The 26620-nt window shown below is 47.5% G+C and overlaps 1 protein-coding gene across 3 annotated transcripts in view; it reads right to left on the bottom strand.

The window, feature by feature from the left end:
* The window catches only part of LOC144726426 (rho GTPase-activating protein 15-like), a 30886-nt gene extending 4897 nt beyond the window's left edge, over nucleotides 1-25989 (bottom strand). Inside the window, exons 1-13 of one of the 3 annotated variants that reach the window (XM_078605340.1) lie at nucleotides 25881-25989; nucleotides 22722-22934; nucleotides 16986-17045; nucleotides 15141-15202; nucleotides 11806-11878; nucleotides 10661-10747; nucleotides 9166-9264; nucleotides 8200-8305; nucleotides 7554-7667; nucleotides 5703-5801; nucleotides 4671-4748; nucleotides 2507-2644; nucleotides 872-977 (exon numbers count right to left, since the gene is read on the bottom strand). In XM_078605340.1, the coding sequence (XP_078461466.1) occupies nucleotides 872-977; nucleotides 2507-2644; nucleotides 4671-4748; nucleotides 5703-5801; nucleotides 7554-7667; nucleotides 8200-8305; nucleotides 9166-9264; nucleotides 10661-10747; nucleotides 11806-11878; nucleotides 15141-15202; nucleotides 16986-17045; nucleotides 22722-22934; nucleotides 25881-25940 (1295 nt within the window). In that variant the 5' untranslated portion in view covers nucleotides 25941-25989. Of the gene's footprint in view, nucleotides 1-871; nucleotides 978-2506; nucleotides 2645-4670; nucleotides 4749-5702; nucleotides 5802-7553; nucleotides 7668-8199; nucleotides 8306-9165; nucleotides 9265-10660; nucleotides 10748-11805; nucleotides 11879-15140; nucleotides 15203-16985; nucleotides 17046-22721; nucleotides 22983-25880 lie in introns of all 3 variants that reach the window. The other 2 variants (XM_078605179.1, XM_078605267.1) reach the window with 2 other exon arrangements.
* Nucleotides 25990-26620: the final 631 nt, after the last annotated feature.

Below are 26620 nucleotides of genomic sequence, written 5' to 3'. Positions count from 1 at the left end.
ACTTTACCAAAAGAACCAAGAAGATGAATCCCTGCAGTCACGAAAGCTTTAAATAGAAATTTAAAGTTTGCATACCTGTCAACCCCTTATCAGTGCCTACGTTATTACAGACCACTTCAGACCTTATTGGTCACTCCGTGGTGCCCTTATAAATGTCAACGTTCATCCTACAAAGCCCGTATTGAAACGGCTGTATGCCGTATGGACCTGAAAACTCAATTTCCCTGTACAAGAATACGGGGTAAACCGTATGGGTTGACAGTTATGTGTTTGGGCGGTTGGCAACAGAGAACGATGAGTAAGCACGTGGTTTATTTTGTCCTAGTATCTGCAATGCATTTCCAGTCCTGCGCGGCATCTAAAAATTCGAGATCACGAGAATAGACACCTCCTGCAAGGCTGGTTAGGAGTAGCTGATTAAGCCAGAACGCCACGCTTTTGAGTTGACCTAAAGAAATCTATTTACACAACAGATGCCAACATCTGCTGCGCAGTGTGGCTTGAAACCGACCCATATGTCTTGAGACTTCGGCAAGCCGCTGCTTCCCAAAGTGCACAAGCTGTATTGACACGCAGACGTGCGCGCATGCTCGCATTTTGAGCGTTTGCAAACGCAAACACTCCACCACGGCCCTGGCCTTGCCTTAGGAAGCGTGGGTGATCATCTAACCACGGTGCAATGCTGTTAAGGGCGCACTGAGAATGTGTGTGAGCGAATGCCTAAACTTAACAAACAGGGGACACAAAAAAAACAGTGACCTATGCAGACACACAGAGACCACCATCGACAACTGTTGTTGATCCGAGGCATCGTGCAAAGTCTGCCCTTGACTTCATAGCACCTTAACACTTGATACGTTGCGCCCCTTACCGTTTAAGGTGCCCAAAGAGGAACTTCATGGTCTCCAGATGTGGTCCAGCGAGGGAGTTGATCAGCCCTCCAATGGCATCTGTCCTTGCTTGACAGTTATTCATTCCTATGAGTCGAAGTCAAATTTTATTATCTCAGTGTAAGGAGCATGTGGTCAAATTGTGATCGGGGATTTACTGGGGTCAATTAATCTGGAGGAAGTACACAACACAACTAAAATATGAAACTAAACAGTTTTTTTTTTATTTTACCAGGTAAGGCCCACTTAGATATACAGCTCTTTTTCAGAAGCCACCTGGCCACAAATGATAGGTTAACTAAGTGGCTTATCAGTTGGAAATGTATAGCAACCAAATACTCTAAACACGTGATGTTGATTCTAAATGTCGAGGGAGAAATCGGAGGACCGGAATAAAAATCCACGCAAACACGGAGAGGGAGTGACACGCAAGCTCCAAATATACAGCAGCAGGCGTCAGGCTTGGGATCAAACCCACGACCTCCTGCATACCAGGCGAGGTAGTTAACATCTCGCCACTGCGGCACAGTTGCCCAATGGAGAGGATTCCACCCACAGCAGGAACACGACTCGTCTCCGTGAGCTCAGGGCCTCCGATATGTGCACGTGCAATTCCAATGGTCATTTGAAGCTGGGCCACATTCGACTTTTCAAGAAGCACTTTTGTCAATCCACTGCTGGAAGACGGCCTCCACGTGCCGTGCCGTCTGGGTCATCACGAGAGTTTTTTGACCGAAACTTCGCCACGCTGGTCGGATCGAGGTTGTTGTTGTTGATGAACACGGCGGGCATAGACGTTGGGGGCGTAGAAGTACAGTTCAAGAATGAATTTGTGCTGCACGGCCCCACGGCAGCCTATCGCAACCTGGCATGCGTGGCGGTCACCCACCCAAGCAACATCCAGGCTTCACCTGAGATCTGATGAGACCAGGACTTTTGAGAGCACTTCATCCCAAATATTTCACAACGACTACAACGATTCCCTCGAGGTTCATCTGCGCCAACACACTGACCATGGTGGTTGAACTAACTTGTGTCTACGTATGGGTGTTGAACTTCTTTCTCACCGTACGTAGCCAACCGTGCTAAAGGGAGGTGCAGGGAACAACAACAAACTAAACACAAAAACGCAATTCTAAATAAATGAGTTTTCAATCTTCACTTAAAGTCCTTCTGACTGCAGAAATACATATTCTATGGGTCTTTCGGTAAAGCCACGTAGATAGAAAAATAATAAAAAAAATATCACGACGTTTCGATCGCAACACAAGCAATCGTCTTCAGGTGACGATTGCTTGTGATGAAGACGATATTTTATATTATTTTTCTATCTACGTGGCTTTCCCGAAAGACCCATAGAATATGAGTTTTCAATGTTTTTAATATCGGAAGGAAGTGTGTTCCAGACGGCCGTAGAAGCGCACCTGAAAGTGTGCACCACAATGACCACCGTCTTTGTTCGATGCTCCGCCAAAAGGCGCTGCTGCTGGAGTTAGCAATAATGATTGCTTCATGCGCCTTGACGAGATCAGCAAGCTATTGTGGCTCATTTGTGCCAAACACTTTGCGTGTAACGAGCACGACCTCATGAAAGTGCGTTGCGCTTGCAGACTCACCGAGGGCCTTCACGAAATCCCCAAAGTTCTTCTGCGGGATGAGCGACTCCGGCAGCTCTCGGAAAAACAACTTGAGGGCTCCTGACACCACGTGAATGTCCACCCATGTGCTGTCCGTGCCGAGGTCCAGCTTATCCTCTGGTCGGGTGGCGTTGGACGCGGGTTCATAGAGCAGGGTTCGTCGAGACAGAGGGTCGTCGTCGCGAGTGAATACCGCATGGAAAACTTTCAACAGCCGGTCAACGTCCGAACGAAAGAAAAGTAAAACACACGCGCGACGGTTTAACTCGGGTCACCGGGGTTCGAAGTGCAGTGCGCTAACCACCGGCACCGCCGCTCACAGGCATCCTAAAGCTTTCTCACGGTCAACACGGTCAAGCGACGAAGCGGTCGCAGCTGACGAGCAGGCGTCACCCCCGTCAAGGTTTACGGACAGGACGGTCATCCCACTTGCTTCTACTGCCTCCTCCTAGAGGCCACATTATTTGCTCTGCACCTTCCACCGGCCCCACCTGCAAAGGCCGCTGGGCTTGCAGGCGCATGGCCGACGCTCTCCCCACGGCATTAACGCGATGGGGCCCGATTGGAGTCTGATCGAGTCCAATTGGGTCCGATCGGGTCCGATGGAGTCCGATCGGGTCCGTCGTTTATGTTCGACGCCGAGGGCTGTCCCCCACGTCCCAGCGCTCGTTGCGACTCCCGCTTGTAAAGCCTCGATACGTCTAGTTGCTCCCCCGCGTCTCACGGGAGACGGCTCGCGTGACCGCCGCTGCCGGGCGGCCCCCCCTTGCTAACTCCCATCCAGATTGAGCGCTGCTGCGTGACAACGCAATCGATTTAAACGATTATTATAAACAACGATCATTGATTACACTGGTCAACACACTTTATCTGGCATAAGGTATTCCAACGGTTTTAAGGTAATTTTGGGGTGCTGATTCCAAATCTGGCATCAGTTTTTGTCTATCACATCAGGTTTTTTGAGATATAAAATATTGCATTTTCAATAAAAACTGCAGAAGAAAAATATTAAATAAATGTGGATATCTACATGAAATGATATTATAAACACACTATCCTAAAAATACAGCACCGTATTTTAACACTAAAGCTGTCACTGACTCGCAACAACTTGCAATCATAAGTGACGGAGTTAATTTCGGGTAAAATCAATGAAAATGGGGTATGCCGATAGCATAAAAATGAGATGTGATAGAGCAAATCTGAGATCAGATTTGGAATCAGCACCCTGTGAAATTAGTCTAAAACAGCTGCAAAAGTCCAGGCCAGAAAAAAAATGTTTTTTTTTGTTGACCAGTGTAATCGGCGGCCTCGCTGCGTATCCCCATTACGTCATCCGCCGGGGTGTCGACTGCACGGCGGTTGTGGTGCCTGGCAGGAGGAGGAGGGCGACGGGGGCGCGACGCCACCGCACCACCTCCCGAGTGGCACGGTCGGCTACGTACGGTGGGAAAGAAATTCAACATACAATGAACGAAGGCAAAGATGGCCCGTATAGCCTCAACAGATTGTTGGGGCAAGTGCTGTCAGCGAGCACCTATGAAGGACGGCAAAGTACACGAGGGGGTGGGTGGGTGGCGAGCACCACGCCCAACCACCTTTGATGTCTGCACACCACACCAGGTACTCATTTGAGGCCGAGTTGACCTAGGACCGGTTCATATAATCGTCACTGGTGTTGGCCATGAGCGGGAACTGAACATTGGTCTCCGCGCTGCAGTGAAGCGGCGCTAACCGCGACACTACCTCTCAACATACGAAGACAGACAGACACCGCACGCATTGCTCGCTATGACCTCTTGAATGACCTCACTCTACATCCCTCGAGGTAAAAGCCTCCACACGGTGGATCTGCTTGCTGGATGAAGGGCTCCCCCCCCAAGCCATTGCCACAGCTCTCTCGCGATCCTAGCGAAGTAATAAATCCAACCTGCGTGTGAAACTATTTACGAGCCCCTGTCGCCTCGGTGGCAGCACATGTCTGGTGCTGCCACTCTGATGTTGTTGTTGTCATAATCATCATCAACCTGTCCTAGTGCGCTGACTATCCTCATCGGTTTGACAGGTCGGTTCTTTTAAACGGCGTCGCTACATTCTGATGGAGGGTGGAGAAATCGTTTTTGAGAGTAAATTCGTCGCACACCTCGGTCGACTGCGTAGCGCAGCTTGTGCACCGAGGCGAGATTCCCACTCAGTCTGTAGATGCCATCGACCTGCAGGCCTGCGAGCGACACGTCAAGGGTTTTAGCAAAAAAATTGTGAACAGTTCAGTCATTTGAACCACCGCCCCCCCCCCCATCACAGAGTGCCCACGCATCGCAGAAACTTTATCGAATGCAACATTTTACTATTACACCCCCCCCCCTTTGTTAATTAGAGCAGGTTTATGCTCTTTGTGTTTGTCTGTGTGTACAAGCAAGCCCATTGCACATTTCTGCTACCAGCGGTATGGCCAAAGGTGCCTATGAAACGAAACCCAGCACTTTCCCCGATCGGTATTTTATCCCGAACCTGGCTGCAGGGGCACTTTGCCAGGGCATTCAGCGCACAGCAAGAAAATGTTGCGTTACAATCTCACCACCTACTCGTCCATCCATTATAAAACACATTCCTGCGGAGGGAGCTGGTAGGAACGTTGGGTTGCTCGGTCCATGGCCAGGGTCAACGGCGGCGTGGTGTATTCCGTAAATATGCCCAACTGTGAGGGCGGGCACAAGCCACACCCTGGCCACCCAGCCCCTCCCTCCCCACCCAGCCCCTCCCTGCACGACGAACGGACACAATAATCCCCTGTGGGCTGGTGTAACCAGAAGGTTCCTACCAGTATAATAGTATTAACTCACTCTCGAAGAGAGAGAATGATTCAAAGAACCTGAAGGAATGATGACGGTGATGATGATGATGATTCATCATCACCATTCGCCCGGGTCAATTAAATTGTTTATCATTGTAGCAAATCGGCAGTGTTTGTCTTACTGCAGAGACTGCCGGCTTATCTTTTGAATATCTGGCCCCACGACCGCCAATTCACATGAGCACCGCACATGGCTTGTTCGAGCGCAAATTCTTTACTTTATAAAACCAAGCGTGGGTGTGGTTTGGCCCTCAGCATCGTGCCGTGCAGATTTGTATTCCCTTAGAGCACCGAGCCCCTTTGGCGAGCCTCCCTAACCACCTCTCTTATCCACTTCTTGCACGCAGAGCCTGACGAACGCGGGGACGGTGGAGTCTTCGCGCGCGCACAGCGACTGCAGGGGGCAGCCAAACACTTGGTCTGTGGAGACACGGGGAGGGTAAGGGGGGGAGGGAGGCGCGTTTCAGCTACGCGTCACGCCGAGAGCTCTTCAGAGCCCTTTGTCAATGCACCGTTGTGTTGGTCGCCGGTGTGGTGGTCGTAGCGGTCAGCGCTGCGCTACGGAACCCGGCGGCCCGAGCTCGATTCCCGCTCACGACCAACAATGGTGGCGAATTTTTTAACCGGTCCTGGGCCAACCCCTAGGTAGACTCAGCCTCAAACGAGGACCTGGTGCGGTGTGTAAACATCGCCACCCGGCAGACAAAGGCGTGGTGCTGGCAACCCACCCCCCCCGTGTGCCGTTCTTGCCTTCATAGGTGCTCGCTAACAGCACTTGCCCCTACAGTCTGATAATGCTATACGGGGCGATCTTTGTCTTTGACCGTGTGTCACCACGCTGATCAGTTTTCTTTTTCTTCCTCCTCCTCATCATCATCATTATATGGCCGATGTAGGTGTAGAGCAACAGCTCTAATTTTACATTCAGGTGGTTGAGCCAGATATTTGCATCAGGAGTAGCGGAGTGGACCGTTCGCGATGATGCCTCCTTCGTATTTGTGAATAGGGAATCGAGACGTCAGATGTTCCATGGTTCTGTTGCTGAGTGACCACGGTCACACACGGGAGAGTTTTACATGTGTACGGCGACTTTTGATCGGTGCCCGGGAGTGGCTGAGTGAACCCCACTGAGAGAGAGAGACACCCAGACGCCCAGGGATTGAACCCAGACTCTCAGTGTCTCCCCTGTCATGCAGGAGGTCGTGGGTTCCATCCCGACCCTGAAGATGCCTCCTGCTGCTGCTGCTGCTGCTTATGTGAAGTCTGCGTCTCTCTCATCATCATCATCACAGTGGCTAGGATATGTTGACTACCTCGCCTGGTCTACAGGAGGTCTATGTGGAGTCTGCGTCTCTCTCTCTCATCATCATCATCACGGTGGCTAGGAGATGTTGACTACCTCGCCTGGTCTACAGGAGGTCTATGTGGAGTCTGCGTCTCTCTCTCTCATCATCATCATCACGGTGGCTAGGAGATGTTGACTACCTCGCCTGGTCTACAGGAGGTCTATGTGGAGTCTGCGTCTCTCTCTCATCATCATCATCACGGTGGCTAGGATATGTTGACTACCTCGCCTGGTATACAGGAGGTCTATGTGGAGTCTGCGTCTCTCTCTCTCATCATCATCATCACGGTGGCTAGGAGATGTTGACTACCTCGCCTGGTCTACAGGAGGTCTATGTGGAGTCTGCGTCTCTCTCTCTCATCATCATCATCACGGTGGCTAGGAGATGTTGACTACCTCGCCTGGTCTACAGGAGGTCTATGTGGAGTCTGCGTCTTTCTCATCTCAGATTTCACTCGCCGCTGACATTAGCCGTGGCCGGCAATCGAAGTCGGCTCGCCCGGGTTCACAGTACAATATAGAAAGAACGAAAACGCCGACAACATACGCGTCGTGTGCACGCCATCGTGTTTGCTCATTGCGTTCACTCATAACGTTCACATCCCATGTACAGCGCATCTCAAAATGCAGCACGGTCAGGGTTGGAACAGCGATGGTCAGCTTGACTCGCAGTTTCAAAGTATCAGGTTCAAACCTCGGTCAAGGTCTTCATTCAGTCATCATCCAGGAGAGTGAGTCGCTCCCATCCATTTCACGGGATTAGACTCGCACTTTGCCTGCCTTAACCCTGCACGCATTTCGTGAAATAACGCGACTTAAAATCGTACCTTTTATGATGCCTCTGTCTCTCAAAGATTGCCTGGGAGGCCTCTTCGAAATGAGCTTCCGAAGCTTCTCCCGTATGTTCGTCTTGTCCATAGGCGGTTCGGCTCTGCTTCTGGCTGCGGTGAAACAGCACGGCGCACAAGACACAGAAAGACGTTTCTCCCGGCGACACGGAGTTCCATTCCCACCCACGGTCAACGTCGGTCACGGATATCTGAAACCGGTCCTGGCCCTCCGCTAAGTTGATTCAGCCTTCAAATGAGTACCTGGCGCAGTGTTTACAAAACCCAGCACTGGGCAGACACGTGTGCCGTGCTGGCCTTCACAGGTGCTACTCGCTAACAGCACTTGGCCCGAACAGTGTGCTCGGTTACACCGGGGAATCGACACTAAAGGTTGCTTCAAAAAAATGTTAACGCTTATATGAGACTATCGTTTTTAATAATACGCGGTGCAAGTGATAACAAATGTATGTTCAAAGCTTCAGTCTCCTCCACTTGTTCGCCATCATTATCAACACGTTGCCTGGAATCTTCTCCAGGTGGTCTCCAGCGTCTGGAGGCACATTGATTGTGTTGTTGTTGCAAATTCTCAGAAGCGTTGTGGTGAATGATGTGAGTTATCGTGTATGAAGCCACAGCTCCAAACCTGGTGGTGTTCTTTCTTCGCGCGGGCAGCCTGCAGGCTTCGGAGGGCCCTGTCCGTCGATGGTGACATCCTCGTAGATGCATTCACCTGTGGGACTCTGACAGGCCTCAAAGACAACGTCAGGCCGTAACAGTGTAAATTTACTCTCGGCCCTCCCCCTTTGCCCAATTACAATCGCGCATCAATGCTTATTCATAAACGCACGGTGTTCGGAACGGTGTATTCCGATGCCAACTTTGCATTTGCTGGTGCACGTTTGATAATTATATTTTCTGATGTGTGCATTAATGGGAATGAGCAGGGCAGTGGTTAGCACACTACCGCTCCGAACTCGATGTTGGGTCATCCATAATAGAGGTTTTTTTTTGGAGTTAGATCGCATAAATATATAAATGTGTCGTTAAAACCCGCCACCACCCGACACAGCCAACTAGTAAGGGTTGTCACGTAAACAGAACATGATGAAGCTAGTTGTAATTACTGGTGAAACGTCGTACTCAGATTGTAAATGTTGTGGCTTGGCTCTCCAACACACCGGTTAGTGCTGTACTAGTGACGAATTGTCATGTTCTGTTTACGTGACAACCCTTACTTGTTGGCTGTGTCGGGTGGTGGTGGGTTTTAACGACACATTTATATATTTACGCGATCGAACCCCCAAAAAACCTCTATTATTGGTGTTGGGTTGAAGTTCTATTCCAAGCCATGGCTGACATCAGCGGTGGTCCTCAGTTCCTCCTCCCTTCACCAACCTGCGCTGACCGGCGTGGCGAAATACCTTCAAGCAACCCTCACCGAGACAAACGTGGCACTGGGAAGTTCTCACCTGTCCAGCAGTGGATTGACAAGTGGCTGTAAATGAGTGTCCGTGAATTAACAGCGAGGTTCCGTTATTCCCACGGGGCTGCCCCGTGTCTCCTCGTACCTTGGCGACAAACTATGGACGCTGCACCGCGTGGTACGCACCTGTGCCTGAGTCACCTCGTGGATGCGCTCGTACCACTGGGCGATGTTCACGTCAATGTCCGACTGCAGCAGGTAGCAGTCGCTCTCCGCCGTGGTGAGCTGCACGGAAATGCATCGGCGGGGGGGGGGGGGGCGGGGAGGGGGTCAAGGGGGTGACGCTGACCCCTCGTGTCACGGTTTGATAAAATAAGAAGAGGTTTATCCTTGCTGGCGTCAAGCTGCTAAGACGTCACGGTTATCGTTAAAACCGAGCTGTAGGGCGGCGGTGAATGCCCTGCACTGTGGACCTGGCGACCTGAGTTTGAGACCTGCCCACTTCTCAACTCTCTGTAAAGTCACGTAGAAGGGAAATAATAAAATAATAAAAATAAAACTTATTAAAATACAATTCTCACGACGTTTCGGCCACAACGCAAGCAGCCGTCCTCAGGTGAAGAACAGGTCTGTCGGAAAGACAGCGTCATTCAGACACTGTCTTTCCGACAGACCTATTCTTCTTGTGGCCGAAACGTCGTGAGAATTGTATTTTATTATGTGTTATTGTTATTATTTTATTATTTCCCTTCTACGTGACTTTACCGAAAGAACCAAGAAGATGAATCCCTGCAGTCACGAAAGCTTTAAATCGAAATTCTCAACTCTCTTTAAAGAGTTGCCCTTTACAGAGGGGGATGTGTCCTTTATTGAGGGAAGCATATTGGTGTTTTATTGTTAAATCGCAAGAGTATACATTTATCGTACATTTAACTCAAATTTAAAACCAATTTTTTCGAAATTGACAACTCATTTCTTGAGAAATGTCGTTGTTGTGTTTAGCTTGGCCACGCAGGTTGCGAAAGAGCTTAAACGTACATTTAACATCAATGACGAGTGAAGCTTGGACCGGCTCTAGCCTGCCTGCCCTGTGATCAACATTCACGAACTAGCGTGGTTAAGTACGATCTGGTCTGATGAGGTGTGGATAGGTCTTCAGCAGTGGATTGCCAACTGCATACCGTCCAACACGACCCGTACTGGGACACGTGCTTCTGTCCCCTTGACAGATACTTTCATATTAAAGCTCAACATCTTGACAAAAAAAGTCCCAATCACGGTGGTCCACCGCACGTGTTTAATCTCCTAGTTCACAAATATTTCTGACCACCTATTGACCACCATGAAATGCATCATCCATTCTAGTGTTTTACACTCAATCTTGATTTGAAGCTTTCGTGACTGCAGGAACCCGTACTCTCTGGTTCTTTCGGTAAAGTCACGTAGGTAGAAGAAAAATAATAAAATAAAACACGACCTCTCGGCCGCAACACCTGAAGACGGCCGCTTGTGCTGCGACCAAAACGTCGTGTTTTCTTTGATTATTTTTCGCTTTCACCGATAAGCCATCATCAGTGCGAGGGCCGCCACACCATTTGACACCATTGGGGGTGGGGGGGGTGTTTTACTCGTTGTGTTGTCGCAGGGAGGGAGGGAGGGGAGCGTGTCCACAGGGCGCTACCTGGATGACGTTTCTCTTCCTGTATTCTTTGTCTGTCGCTCTTTGCAGCTGAGCTCCCAGGAGGCTGATCTCCCCTTGGGCAGTTTTCTGAAGCATGGAAGAAATAAAAAGGTTATTTTTGGTTTCAAGCAACCAAAAACGATGACAACTTCCAATTCAAGTGGCACAGTCAATTTTTCTTTGGTTATTGCAATTGCTCATTAAACATGTACTGAACATTTATTATGGACAACATAGTAAACCACTGCAAAACTATAGGATCTCTCTCCTAAAGCCATCTCGTCGTGGCTTGCATTGGCATTTAGCTCCTGAGCATATCGTCAGGCATAACAACAACATACAATGTTTACTCTCAGGATACACACATCAAATGGCATGCACAAGAATTATGTATTATATATAATATTTGTATTATTATTATATGCCCGTGCTATTAGATTGATATAACGAATTGCTAAACGATCAACTGGCTAGTGCATGATTCTGCCATCTATACTTTGCATGCACATCTGCAATACAAGGCAAAAACCGAACACTTTACATCGACATTTCTAGACAGCGGATATCTTGCAAGTTAATGTCATAATCTGTGCTTCTGTTTTTCATTACGACGGTGCTCAGCGAGGTGGTCGGCTTGCTTCGCCAGCGGTGCAAAGGGTCACACTCACTTTTGTCTGACGTCAAGAATGCAGAGTCACGCTTTACTTTGCCAGGTGAGAATTTGAACTGTGCACGTGAGCTCTTTTACTAAACTAGAGACGCGTTTTATTTCACCAGGTAAGTGCCCACTGAGCTATACAGCTCTTTTTCAGATGCGAACTGGCTCTCGCAAATGATAGCTCAACGAAGTGGCTTATCACGTGGCAATGCATAGCAGCCAAATACTCTAAACGCGTGGTGATGTTGATTCTAAACGTGGAGGGAAAAAACCGGAGGGCCCGGAGAAAAATCCACGTGACCGCGGAGAGAGAGAGAGAGAGACACGCAAACTCCAATGTACAAGCGCCAGTGTTGGGATCGAACCCACGGACCTCCAAAATACCAGGCGAGGTAGTTATCATCTTACAAGGGGACACACACCCGAGTCAAGATTGTCCGCAGAGATAGCGTCGAGGGGGGTAACACAACAGGACGTGAACGCTGACCTTCGCACTCGAGGACTTCCTGAAAGTCAAGCCAGACTCGTGCAGCGTCACGTACACATTTGACCATTTTATCCTGCAAGGTCATGGGAGCGGGTAGGGGCGGGAGGGTGCGACAAGAAACGTTTAACAAGCTCCGCAGATAAACGAGTCCGCGCCGATGAACACGGCCAGCTCCTGCGCACACGAACGACCGTCACAGTAAACCGCAGAGTTATTTTCGTCGGCGCAAATGCGCATCGAGGCCTTGATGTTCATCGCCTGCTCACAGCATTGAGCTCGTGGTGACAACTGACACACATTTGTACGGCGCGAGGGCGAGTCTTTCCATAGGACCACCGCTGTTGACTTCCCCACAAAGTGGTTTTCAATTTATCTACCCCAGGAGGAATGATGGGCTGCGTCAACCAACCAACTCCCCCCCCCCCCCCCTACGCCCTACCAGGAATTGAACTCGTAACCTTCTGATTTGCGAGCTGGACCACTGAGCTACGCGATTTGAGCGGTGCACAAGTACACACAACAACAACAACTCAACACGTTTGTCAATAACGTTGCAATAAGAAGAAACAATATGTTTCGATTTGAAGCTTCTTTCGTGACTGCAGGGATTCATATTCTTGGTTCTTTCGGTAAAGTCACGCGGAAGGGAAATAATAAAGTAATACAAATAAAACAGTAAAATTCTCACGACGTTTCGATTGCAACACAAGCAATCGTCATCAGGTGTGAAAACCACACAAAATATTTTGCTGTGGTTTTCACACCTGATGATGATTGCTTGTGTTGCAATCGAAACGTCGTGAGCATTTCTTGTTTTATTTTTATTATTTTATTATTTCCCTTCTACGTGACTTTACCGAAAGAACCAAGAATATGAAAAAACAAGTTGCCAGGTAATCAACCAACCTTCTTCATAACAAAAGTGAAATTGCCTGAAACCTTGCTTTTCATATATATTTATATTTGTTCCACTGTAGGGTAGTGGTGTTGCTATTTTATGTTCTGTGCGTTTGAGGAGAAAGTATGATGATTAAAAATGCTAATTTTAGAGAGAAAAGTGATGAGAGATAAAGTGATGAGAGATAAAGCGATGAGAGATAAAGTGATGAGAGATAAAGCGATGAGAGATAAAGTGATGAGAGATAAAGCGATGAGAGATAAAGTGATGAGAGATAAAGTGATGAGAGATAAAGTGATGAGAGATAACGCGATGAGAGATAAAGTGACGAGAGATAAAGTGACGAGAGATAAAGTGATGAGAGATAAAGTGATGAGAGATAAAGTGATGAGAGATAAAGCGATGAGAGATAAAGTGATGAGAGATAAAGCGATGAGAGATAAAGTGATGAGAGATAAAGTGATGAGAGATAAAGTGATGAGAGATAACGCGATGAGAGATAAAGTGACGAGAGATAAAGTGACGAGAGATAAAGTGATGAGAGATAAAGTGATGAGAGATAAAGTGACGAGAGATAAATTGATGAGAGATAAAGTGATGAGAGATAAAGTGATGAGAGATAAAGTGATGAGAGATAAAGTGATGAGAGATAAAGTGATGAGAGATAAAGTGATGAGAGATAAAGTGATGAGAGATAAAGTGATGAGAGATAAAGTGGTAAGAGATAAAGCGACGAGAGATAAAGTGACGAGAGATAAAGTGACGAGAGATAAATTGATGAGAGATAAAGTGATGAGAGATGAAGTGATGAGAGATAAAGTGATGAGAGATAAAGTGATGAGAGATAAAGTGATGAGAGATAAAGTGATGAGAGATAAAGTGGTGAGAGATAAAGTGATGAGAGATAAAGTGATGAGAGATAAAGCGACGAGAGATAAAGTGACGAGAGATAAAGTGACGAGAGATAAATTGATGAGAAATAAAGTGATGAGAGATGAAGTGATGAGAGATAAAGTGATGAGAGATAAAGTGATGAGAGATAAAGTGATGAGAGATAAAGTGATGAGAGATAAAGTGACGAGAGATAAAGTGACGAGAGATAAAGTGATGAGAGATAAAGCGACGAGAGATAAAGTGACGAGAGATAAAGTGACGAGAGATAAATTGATGAGAGATAAAGTGATGAGAGATGAAGTGATGAGAGATAAAGTGATGAGAGATAAAGTGATGAGAGATAAAGTGATGAGAGATAAAGTGATGAGAGATAAAGTGATGAGAGATAAAGTGGTGAGAGATAAAGTGATGAGAGATAAAGCGATGAGAGATAAAGTGATAAAAGATAAAGTGGTGAGAGATAAAGTGATGAGAGATAAAGTGATGAGAGATAAAGTGATGAGAGATAAAGTGATGAGAGATAAAGTGGTGAGAGATAAAGTGATGAGAGATAAAGTGATGAGAGATAAAGTGATGAGAGATAAAGTGGTAAGAGATAAAGCGACGAGAGATAAAGTGACGAGAGATAAAGTGACGAGAGATAAATTGATGAGAGATGAAGTGATGAGAGATAAAGTGATGAGAGATAAAGCGGTGAGAGATAAAGTGATGAGAGGTAAAGTGATGAGAGGTAAAGTGATGAGAGATAAAGCGGTGAGAGAGAATGTAATGAGAGATAAAGCGATGAGATAAATAAATGAGAGAGAACTTCTAGAAGCTTCAGAAGCATCTGCCGAAGTTGCGCGCGCGATGTTCGTCGAGACAACATTGTTACCCACGAGAATTTGCAATTCACGAACATCTCCTGGAAGTATCGCTCCGAATAGCGCGAGAATACTGAATATGAAAGAGTGCGGTGTTGCTGCGTTTGTATATGGGGGGGAGGGGGATCTTGGAGCATTGGATAAGAGAGGGTGGGTTGTAGTTGTATTGAGGCATTGCAAATGACACCATGGAGCGTACAGTGCTTGATGAAAACAAGTCAAATTATTATTATACCTTAGTGTTTCATTATTATTATTATACCTTAGTCTTTACGCTTTACTCTTTAGTTCTTTCGGTAAAGTCACGTAGGTATAAAATAAAATAAATTCAAAATAAATCAAATCACGACGTTTCGGAAGCAACACAAGTTTCCGTCATCAGGTGGGACAGCCACAGCAAGAAATACATTTACGTAGTGGGCAAAAAGAGCTGCTTGTGACGAGAGATTATATAAGGTTAGGAGGGGGGGATGAGCCAGGGAGGAGAGATGGAGAGGGCGGGGGGGGGGCAGTGAGGCTCCGCCAACTGGACATAATTATTATACCTTAGTCTTTTATTATAATAATTATACCTTAGTCTTTCATTATAATAATTATACCTTAGTCTTTTATTATAATTATTATACCTTAGTCTTTTATTATAATTATTATACCTGAGTCTTTTATTATAATTATTATACCTGAGTCTTTTGCCACCTTCCATTGACTTGGCCGTGTTCAGTGTCCCCATTTTTAATTGTGCCTTGAAGAGAGAGAGAGAGAAAGCGACAACTCAAACGGTGCAACGTCTGCACATTAAAGAAGAGCAAAACACCTCAAATGGTTTCACTTAATCTGCCTCCAAATACATTTCCGTCTCTTTAAAATGGACCAGAATGCTAACACGTGGCACTGCGGGGACTCATCTACTTACGAACGAGTTAGCTTCCAGAGGTCTGTTCGTAAGTCGGTTCGTTCCTAAGTTCAACTTTCCTCCTGTCGATGCCAAACATGTTGTACGGCATGGACACTAAACACGGACAATCTCTTTAAACGTTCTAGAATCTCCTGTAGATGTAGATGCCACTGATTCTTCACGTCCTGTAGATGTAGATGCCACTGGTTCTTCACGTTCTGTAGATGTAGATGCCACTGGTTCTTCACGTTCTGTAGATGTAGATGCTACTGGTTCTTCACGTCCTGTAGATGTAGATGCCACTGGTTCTTCACGTCCTGTAGATGTAGATGCCACTGGTTCTTCACGTTCTGCAGATGTAGATGCCACTGGTTCTTCACGTTCTGTAGATGTAGATGCCACTGGTTCCTCACGTTCTGTAGATGTAGATGCAACTGGTTCTTCACGTCCTGTAGATGTCGATGCCACTGGTTCTTCACGTCCTGTAGATGTAGATGCCACTGGTTCTTCACGTTCTGTAGATGTAGATGCCACTGGTTCTTCACGTTCTGTAGATGTAGATGCCACTGGTTCTTCACGTTCTGCAGATGTAGATGCTACTGGTTCTTCACGTTCTGTAGATGTAGATGCCACTGGTTCTTCACGTTCTGTAGATGTAGATGCCACTGGTTCCTCACGTTCTGTAGATGTAGATGCAACTGGTTCTTCACGTTTTGTAGATGTAGATGCCACTGGTTCTTCACGTTCTGTAGATGTAGATGCCACTGGTTCTTCACGTCTTGTAGATGTAGATGCCACTGGTTCTTCACGTTCTGCAGATGTAGATGCCACTGGTTCTTCACGTTCTGTAGATGTAGATGCCACTGGTTCTTCACGTTCTGTAGATGTAGATGCCACTGGTTCTTCACGTTCTGTAGATGTAGATGCCACTGGTTCCTCACGTTCTGCAGATGTAGATGCCACTGGTTCTTCACGTTCTGCAGATGTAGATGCCACTGGTTCCTCACGTTCTGCAGATGTAGATGCCACTGGTTCTTCACGTCCTGTAGATGTAGATGCTACTGGTTCCTCACGTTCTGCAGATGTAGATGCCACTGGTTCTTCACGTTCTGTAGATGTAGATGCCACCACCGCCATCTATTGCGCGGCGGTTGAACTTACGACTCTCGGTCCGAACAGGCAACTGGACATACGGACAGGTTTGTTCATTCTAGATTTGAAGCTTTCGTGACTGCAAGGATTAATATTCTTAGTTTTTTTCGGTAAAGTCACGTAGGTAAAAATGTAAAATTATAATTAATAAAAGTTAAATAAAAATAAAATAAAAATCACGACCTTTCAGGAAGATTGAAGCTTGTGTTGCCTCCGAAACAGGAAGACGGAAGCTTGTGTTGCCTCCGAAACGTCGTGATTTTTATTTTATTTTTATTTAACTTTAATTAATTTAAATTTTAAATTTTTACCTATGTGACTTTACCGAAAAAAACCTAAGAATAGGTTTGTTCATATCTCTGTTAGTTCGTAAGTCAAGTGTGCGTAAGTATAGGAGTCCCTGTACAAGATCTCTGCACAATGATGAAACAATTCCCGTCAGATGCGATCAATCGAGTCGCGTGCGGCAAACACTCACCGTTGTCAGAGAGGCCATGGAGACACTCTTCGTGAGCATCCTTCCGTTTCCCGCCACGTCCTGTGGCAGATCACACGGGCCCCCCCCCCAGCACACGCCGTTCAAGCCATCGCTGGACACACCGACCTGACTGGAGTTTCACTCGCGTTAGCCAACCGTTGTTGGGGCGGGCTGCAGGTCGTCGTCGTTGTTGTTGTTGTTGCGCAGCGTCTGGAGCTGCAGAGATTTGATCGACCCCCTCGTCTGGGCTTAAAATTTACGATTTGTTCGTTGTGAAAAAAAGCCGACAGCCCCAAGACAAAAAAAAAGTATTTTCATTTCGGTTCACAAAATGCACGTATGCACATCTTGTAGCCGTTCTCTGCCAGCAAGGCAATCGGGTGTCATCTTGATGATTTTTTTTTAATGTATTGGTATTATAGAACGATGAATTGCAGTAAATGCAAAAGCTACGCCTAACGCATTGTAATCTGAGTTGTCATCATTCCGAGCGTGTCAGTTTGTCTTAATGTTTCTATCCGATTGAGAAAGCTTTTAATCGTCCGAGTGAGTGTCACTTTGACAGAGTACTTTAATGCACGATCATAAGGACGTGACTTCACATTTCATTGAGGGTTAAATATTTCCCCATCATCCGTTTAGGGCTGATAAAACAAGCACCGCTACGTGGAGATTAGCTGCGGTACTCAGGGCGAAACTGATGCGCACCATGGAAATGTTTAATTTAGACCAATGATCCAGGGCTACCGCTAGAGATGAGCATTGCTTCGTGGTTATTGGACGATGGCTGCCTTCGAACACATGGACCATATCATAAATTGCTGTGGTCTGCGCGCCTTCAATCGGAAGAGGAACAGCGACACGACACGAACTCTCTCTCTCTCCTGAAGCCCTCTCGTCGCGGCCAGCGGCAGACCTCGGCATCGGCTTTGAGCTCCTGAACACATCGCTGCACTCGTACGCTCGCACAGAACACAACTTAGATTTTGATGTAAAGCTTTCGTGACTGCAGGGATTCATCTTCTTGGTTCTTTCGGTAAAGTCACGTAGAAGGGAAATAATAAAATTAAAAAAATAAAACATAATAAAATACAATTCTCACGACGTTTCGGCCACAACGCAAGCAGCCGTCCTCAGGTTAAGAATAGGTCTGTCGGAAAGACAGCGTCTGAATGAACACCACCATGCTTGGAAGCGTATATTTAAATTCCTCTTGATATGCAAATTCCTTTGTCAAGGCGCTCTTCCCCCTCCAACCCAGCTTAAATATACACTTCCAAGCATGGTGGTGTTCATTCAGACGCTGTCTTTCCGACAGACCTGTTCTTCACCTGAGGACGGCTGCTTGCGTTGTGGCTGAAACGTCGTGAAAATTGTATTTTATCATGTTTTATTTGCATTATTTTATTATTTCCCTTCTACGTGACTTTACCGAAAGAACCAAGAAGAAGAACACAACTTGACACTGACGTTGAATTCACGCGTCACATTAGTCCAGTGTTCAGCCTGCAGGAGGCGACGTTGCCTCGTCCCAAACACAAAGGTCCGTGGACGCCGCGCTTTCGCCGCTGGCTGGATCAACTCCGATTAGCAAGGCTGGCTACGGTTGGTGCGAAAGAAGTTCAACCCATACGGTTTACTCAGTAGTTGTGTACAGCCGTGCCCATATGGGCAAAAATAATAATAAAAAAATTGTGTTTCTCCCTTGTGATGGGGCTTTGCAGGATGAACGTTGAGATTTATAAGGGCACGGGGTGACCAATAAGGTCTGAATTGGTCTGTAATAAGGTAGGGCACTGATAAGGGATTGACATGTGTGCATACGTACATTGTGAACATCTTTCTCCCGCAACCTTCTGACATTACAAATGTGCTCAGCTGCTCACTTGGCCGCACGTCATAATGTATTATACACGCAGCCACAGTGGCCACGCTAGTGGCTGAACTTAGCATGGTCCCCCTGTCACAGAGGTTCATCCTCCGTATAGGTGATAGGGGGCCATTCCTTGGAGTGGTGGAGAATGAGTCTAGATTTGAAGCTTTCGTGACTGCAATGATTCATATTCTTAGGTTTTTTTCGGTAAAGTCACGTAGGTAAAAACATTAAAAAGTAAAATAAAATAAAAATTAAAATCACGACGTTTCGGAGGCAACACAAGCTTCTGTCTTCAGGTGGTACCGTCACAGCCACGACAGCTGTATCAAGTAAATGAGAGATTGCAGGAGTTACCACTGCGTTTATATAATGGTTGGAGAAGGTGGTGGGGCAAGGACCGCATACTTATTATTAATATGGTAAGGTGAGGCTTGAGACTAAGAATGGACAGCATAACAAAGGCTGAGCCTTTTATTTTACTTTTTAATGTTTTTACCTACGTGACTTTACCGAAAAAACCTAAGAATAGGAGAATGAGTCATTGAGTATTCCGATGAAATCGCCCCAGATTCAGCAGACAACTGTCACAACAACACGGCTACCAGTCGCGCCGTCCTTGCGTGTGTCTAACGGTGTTACTAAAACCGCACCGGGCAAGCGGCCGGTCGCAAACATTCAGCCGGGCGGTTGCGGCCCGTACACTTGCGACCCGGCACTGCGGACGCGAGGGTTGGCGGATCGCACATGCTGTGAAACTCCCGGAGGTGCCGCACCCCGGCATGCCAGGAGGTGGGCTACAGCACGCGTGGACTCCAGCTGTCGCGTCTGTAGGGGATCGAGCGTTGCTCCCTCACTCGCGTGGGCGGTAAACACATCGATATGGAGCGGACCGCGGAACTTTGTGGGGTGGAATACAGCACCGGCTGACCGCGTGGCTGCCTTCCCACTCGTCTGTGGTCCCTCCTCATGCCTCTTGAGTTGTTTTCTCTCTTCGAGAGCGAGTGAATAGTGTGTAGCGCCTTACAAGTGGAAACAGTTGTTCTTATTATTACGATGTCAAAAATGACGGAGAGTAAATCGCAATCCAGAGATTCAATATCATTGCCTGGCCTGGAGATTGTTGGGCTCGAAAGACATGATTTGCAGAACAAGCAATGCTCCATTCGCAAAACGGAAGGAACTGCTCCAGAGACCCTTGGCCTAGCTGTAGCCTCATTGACTGTGGCACTTTGGGGGGACTCGTGGCAGCTTGTTGCTGGCCATGGCTCTCTCAAAGGGCTCTTCTCAGGGCAGAATGCGTTTTTATCTCCCATGCAGCGGATGAATCATGATTTTCATCAAGGCAATTTTGTTACAAAAATTTGTCAACAAGTGAAATGTTCTCACCTCTTATGTGCGGCATATTTATTTCGAAACGTTTTTGAGGCAGCATCCTAATTTAAAAGTTAGAACTACTGTCCTTGGGGATTGCTGTATCAAGATCGAAAGTCGCAATCTCAAAACAAACCGCTTCTATGTTTGTGGCTCTGTGCGAATGGGGAGCGGTGGTGCAGCGATTAGCACTGCGCTTTGAACCCGGCGACCCGAGTTTAATTCCCGCTCACGGCCAACACCAGTGACGATTATCTGAACCGGTCCTGGGCATCCCCGAGGTCGGCTCAGCCTCAATCGAGTACTTAGTGGGATGTGTAAAAGCATTGCTATACGAGGGAGACAAAGGCGGCCGGGCGTGGTGCTGGCCATCCACACCCTCGTGTGCCGTTCCGGCCTTCATAGGCGCTCACTAACAGCACTTGCCCCAGCAGTCTGTTAAGGCTATACTGGGGGATCTTTGTCTTTGTGCAATAGCAATGCATAGCAAGGCACATGGTGTCCGGAGCTCGGAGAACATCATGAGAGGCCTGAAATTCCTCCCTCTCGGTCATCTTTGCTCCTGGTGCCCTGCCTGTGTAGACATTCTTCTTTAGTCTTCTGCCTGTGACTGTCCGTCCGGCTCTTCCATTTCAAGTGCTTTTCACCGGACCTCACCTTAAACCACGTGCACAGTGCATGCACGGTTACTATCCCTTTTCAACGATCGCGACGACGCGCGCTATTGGCAACGGATCGCATTCAAACGCTCCGCACATTTACACCGTAGTGGTGGTGGTGGTGTTGTTTTTGTCGGCCACGTGAAAGCCACGAAGACACAATGCCCTCCGGCGTGTAACCCGACAATAATACATCTCTCCCCCCTCGGTCGGACACTGTCGTGCAAACTTTGGCGTGCAGCTGGCCCCGTCTCTTCCTCCTCCTCACCGAGAAGTCATCCGTGCGGAGCAGTAGTTGGGCGTTTGCACTTCTTCTTTCACCCAACGTAATCCCCATTTCTCTGTTCCACCATTAGTTTACCGGCTTTGTGAAAGAAAAGAAAAACCCGCCTCGGTTGACTTCAGTTTAAATATCATTGAGCGACATGCCACAAGAGGCTATTGACAATGGCCAACAGTAAAGTTCAAGGCGAATTCACGCTTGAATGGGCACCGAGTCGTTGTCCATTAATTGTTTACAGCCCTGAGCCAGTGATGGAAATTCCACATTCATATGGCGGGAGAAAGCATATCCATACATCAACCACTGTTGACTTCCTAACAAAGCGGTACTAACTGTATCGACCCCTGAGGGATGATGGGTTGAGTCAACCCCCGACCAGGATGTGAACTCACAACCTTCTGATTTTGAGCCGCTCGCTCTACCGCTGATGTCCCTGGCTGGGTTCACACTGAGGGTGTGAAGTGGAAGCTGCAGCCATGTATCTGTACATTTACAGTCGGAGGATCTTATCAGGCCTGGTCGCGTTGGGGCAGAGTGCCTGACTCTCAATCGGAAATCAGCAGTGGTTTCTGTGCTGGCTGACACCTCACGGCGACTATGAACCCGAAAATCACGAGTTCAACTCCTGGTCCACGGCTAACATCAGTAGCTCGTGAAATACTCTGCATATTTGTATATATTTGTATATATATATGTGTATATATGTATATATATATGGAACGACCATAAAGGACATCGGTGTCGTGCTGTAGGTCACGTCACAAAAGTACTTAAAGTCACATAAATTGAAGAAAAAAAAAACCCAGTCCATGACATTGGACATCGGACAGCCCAAGTGTCTGCAGCCGGGTACGTGGGGAAACTAGGAGAGGCCAAAGGGCCCTTCCCCCTGTAAACATTGCCCCAACGTTGCTCCAACGTTGGGGCAACGTTGGTCCAACCACATGCCAACGTTGGTGTAACGTTGGCAAGTTTTTTTGGAGTTGTAACAACATTCGTACTCAATTTGTGTTTTTTTTTTAAATATAAAAATGACCGAGTCGAGGTGACTGTGACACTCTAGGCTTCCAAGCAAAACATAATTATATTTGCCCCATGCTCCCTCCCCCCCCCCATGCACAGAATCACTGCTCTTCAACTCATGTGTGAAGGTGTCGAGCCACTCAGCTTGCTAAAGGCGAGTTCAGAGTCATCCGAACGTGAAGGTCGCGCAAAGGGGAAGCTGACCTTGATGAAAAACGACCTCTGCAAATATCGCCCATCACCTCCAGCCATGGCGTCCACCCCTCCTCCGCCCGTTCACCACACTGAGTCGGTGCCGGTTGCCTTGTGGGGTGGAGGTCACCCCTCCATCCCACGTTGGTCAGTTTCCTGCATCCCTTTAACTGGCCCGGCACTGGCCAGCCTGGCAAATTATGTTCAAACAAATCCCTATGGCCGCCAGGCATTGGGAGTCCTTCTTTATAGCACACGTTGACAAAGAGCTGCGCGGAATTTTTTTTTGACGATCCCAAGATGATTCGCAATGGTCGAATGTTGTTGCTCACCTCTTTTCCCATCCGTACAATCTCTTCCTCGACCTCATCATCCAAGCCCTCGTCAGTGAGCGAGCCACCGTCATTCTCCGCATTCGCAGTTGGTTGTTCGTGCAGTCGGCTGTGTTCCTCGCTGTATGGGCGCTCAAATATTCCGTGCGTGAGGTCGGGAACGCTGGCTGCCTTGTCACCACCACCCGATGCCTCCTCCTCCACCTCCTTCGACTGGATCATGGAGACAAGAAATTCCACGTCTTTAAACCCTAAATCCTTCTGCTCACAGTGGACAAGAATGGCGTGTTAGCAAGCGCTGTAAAATGTCACCGTCGAGTTATATATATGTTTAAATGCCACATTTCACACTTTATATTTTCAACAAAATATATATTTCATTTCTGCTTTTCAGTAATGATGCAGAACCGGAAAAAAAACAGGATGACGAAAGTTGGTTGCTGAATTAAATATTCCGCTCTATTACCTGGCCGTGATCTAAGGGAGTAAAAGGAGAGCTGAGCTAAGGATGGGGGAGCAGAGGGGGAAGGAGAGGAGACGATAGAGAAGAGAGAGAGGGCATCAGTGGCTATGCACACCTGTAATCCAGTGCTGTGTTAACCTGCCCTTCCCGCTTGCCAGAAGGCTATAGGGGCCGTCCATAAATGACGTCACGCGATTTTGGACGATTTTTGACCCCCCCCTCGTCACACGGCGTCACAAAAAGTCAGACCCCCCCTCAAATATGACGTCACAAAGCTCTGCCCCCCCCCCCCCAAAAAAACCATATTTCCATTTTGAAAAGAAAACATGCTTCAAATCGCTTTAAACTATTGTCATTGTAGTGCGTATTTAATGTGGCGCTGCACTCTGATTTTGTAGGAGTGTTGTTATAACAATTCTATATTTATTTTAAGTTGCGCATTTTGATGTGACGGCACATTTCTCAACCCCCCCCCCCTCGTCACACATCGTCACAAATGTCTGACCCCCCCCCCTAGGTACGTGACGTCATTTATGGACGGCCCCATACAGCAAATTTGGACTTCCCGTTTTCTTTGTATGGGATAGAGTGTTGCCCCCTTGCACGTGTGTGTCTCCTCCGGGTGCTACAGATTCCTCCCACGTGTATATAAACACTCATTTCGATTGGCTGAAAACATCTTAACATTTCTATAGGGAGAGGTGCACCAAGCTTGGAAACAAAATGTGAATACATTCGTGTTGTTGTTGTTAGAAATGAGTGTCTGCCCAGGTCAGGGGTTGGCACGTATTAAGGGACCACCGTCTGGCGGTCTCAGATTCACACGCATCGCGGCTCTTCAAATGGTTCTTGTTATTGTGACTGCCGACCACTGAGGCTAGAGTCACATCGGGGGGGGGGGGGGTGACCCCACCCCCCACGTCTTCAATGATTGCTGCAACAAAAAGCCGCCCCCCGCAAACCACCGTCCCACGCCGCGTTCCACATACAAACTCCATTCATCTACGTGCGTAGTTTAGAACACGTGCCTGTAACAGCAGCTATCGGTGTGAAATCTCGGGTTGTGATGAAATGCGTAAAAAGCATTGACATCAGCGCGTGTGAGCTGCTATCCGACCAGACGCACGTTTGGCTACGTACGGTGCGAAAGAAGTTCAACATACACAAGTGGCAAACGTATCGAGTGGATGACGGTGCGGTAGTTCGATGGTTGTCCGTGGGTAGAAGAATGCCTTGATTTTAATTCGAATTCACCGTCACCGGGTTTTTTTTCCCCCGACAGACGAAACAGAGAACGCGGAACCGGAGTTTCTGGTTTTGAGACGCAAATAAAAGATCTGAGATTAGACCGACCGATCCAGTTCTAGCAGACGCAGAGAGAGCACACACAGGGAAAGCCATTCACCCCGTGGTGGTATATGCAGCGTGGCCCACGACTCTGAAATCGTGGGGGAAAATAACGAATTCATATTTTTATGTTTGTTTCTGCAGGCCTAAGATGTATCTGGGCAAGGAAGACCGACTCCAGATAATTATATTCGTAGGAAAGCGGGAGTCATTGCGCACGTTTTGCGAATACAAGCGTTATTGTTGCCTTTTTGTATTAAATTTTCCTATGATTCCAGACTTATGGGACACCCTGTATACAGTACTTTGGGAAAACAACATGGGCAAAAATAGCAGGGCGTAATTTCACATTGCTTTACCGCTATACAAAAAGAATGTCTTCGTACGGTGCTGTTGGCTTGTATAATTGTTATCCATAACATATACGCATTGTACGTATTTAAAAAAAAAAAGATAAAAGGTATTTAGACATCTGTAGTTATACGTGGCTGAAGTACATATTTCCAATGGCGGAGCCAGGATTTTCAGGTAGGGGGGCAACCCATCCAGCAATAAAAAATGATAGAGGAGTTGTTAGTAAGTAAGGAGTTGTTAGTAAGTAATAACTTGTCCCTTGCTTTTTATTCGACGCGTGTGCGGCGATGACGCAGGCATCGATCGAGGGTCGAATTCGAACCGCGTTGTGTGATCGGCATCGCGCTCGCTGAAGGTGTTGATGCCTTCAGGGAAGTCGTGTTCTGTATACGCAACTGCGCACAATTCTGTGAGTCACTTATAACCGCTTTGCCGTTACTTATTGCCAATTATGGACTCAGACTATTGTCCTATCATCTCAGAGTCCCTGGCACGTAATAATATGCTACACAGTGGCAGTGGGGGTCGCAAAATTCCGATTTATTACTAATAAACCCCAATGATCCGATCGAAATTAGGGATTTAGATCGGATCATTGGGGGAAGGCACGTGCCACCCCACCCCCCACTGGCTCCGCCAGTGCATCTTTCAAGCGAGTCGTTTGAGAAAGTAACACGTGGCCCCCACCTCATGTTTAACAATGAGTTGACACCCAAGAGTCGGGTTTGAAATAAGGGTTATTGATTATGATTTCTGTATTGTCATTATTGATATTATTTTAATCACCCTGACCTCTGTGAAACGTATCTTCCGGTGAAGAAAAAAGCAACGTCTACTGCTTACATGGCTGCCAAAAGACAAAATGCATTTGTGCGCGCGGTTTTGTAATTCAATTCGGAGGCTGGTCAAGTGACGCGTGATATTACACATTCGGCACCAGCGTGGCCGCGTAAGACGTACACTCGACATGAATTAATTGTAGAACAAATTCTTACTTCACTCAAAGAGTCCTCGCCGTTTGCGATGAAGCCTCTGGGTCTCCGTGCTTGCGCCATGTGGCGCACCTTGGGTACAAAGGTGCAAGGTGAGAAAGAGGAAGCTAATGGCAAAGCAGGTATGCGGATGCATCTGGCGGACTCATTTGCCAAAGACGGGTGTCGTCCCGCCCTATCAGCAGCTGGCGCCCACTCTGTTGACTCGTTTGCGTGTCCCTCGGCGCAGAAGGGAAATGCAATTTCCTCCACCGCTGTGTCGCCACTGTAAGGGAGGGCTTTGGCACTGTGCAGCGTTGTTCGTGCTGCTGCAACGGAACAATAAAAGCCAACCGATGTGTGTGGCGGAATAATCGTACATTTGAAAGTAGGGGTTAAAGAGCCGTAAGTAAAACGTAGAATTTCTCAGAATAAAATAATTCTGACACTTGCGCTTGTTTCGTGACAGCATTGCGTCATGCATAATGCACTGATGACTGCCGAGGGAGGGAGCTGGTTGGAACGTTGGGTTGCTCGGTCAATGGCCAGGGTCAACGGCGGCGTGGTGTATTCCGAAAATATGCCCCTACTGTGAGGGCGGGCACAAGCCGGCGTGAGTAGGTTAAACGTTGAGTTTTATAAGGGCACCACGGGGTGACCAGCCCCTCCCCACCCAGCCCCACCCCTTCCACCCCCCACCCAGCCCCTCCCCACCCTCCCCACCCAGCCCCTCCCTGCACGACGGACGGACGGACACAATAATC

This window comes from Lampetra planeri, chromosome 1 (genome assembly GCF_965212315.1).
Source record: "Lampetra planeri chromosome 1, kcLamPlan1.2.h2, whole genome shotgun sequence".
NCBI lineage: Eukaryota > Metazoa > Chordata > Hyperoartia > Petromyzontiformes > Petromyzontidae > Lampetra > Lampetra planeri.
Note: the sequence above shows the minus strand (reverse complement) of the source record. Positions and strands in the feature narration are given on the sequence as shown.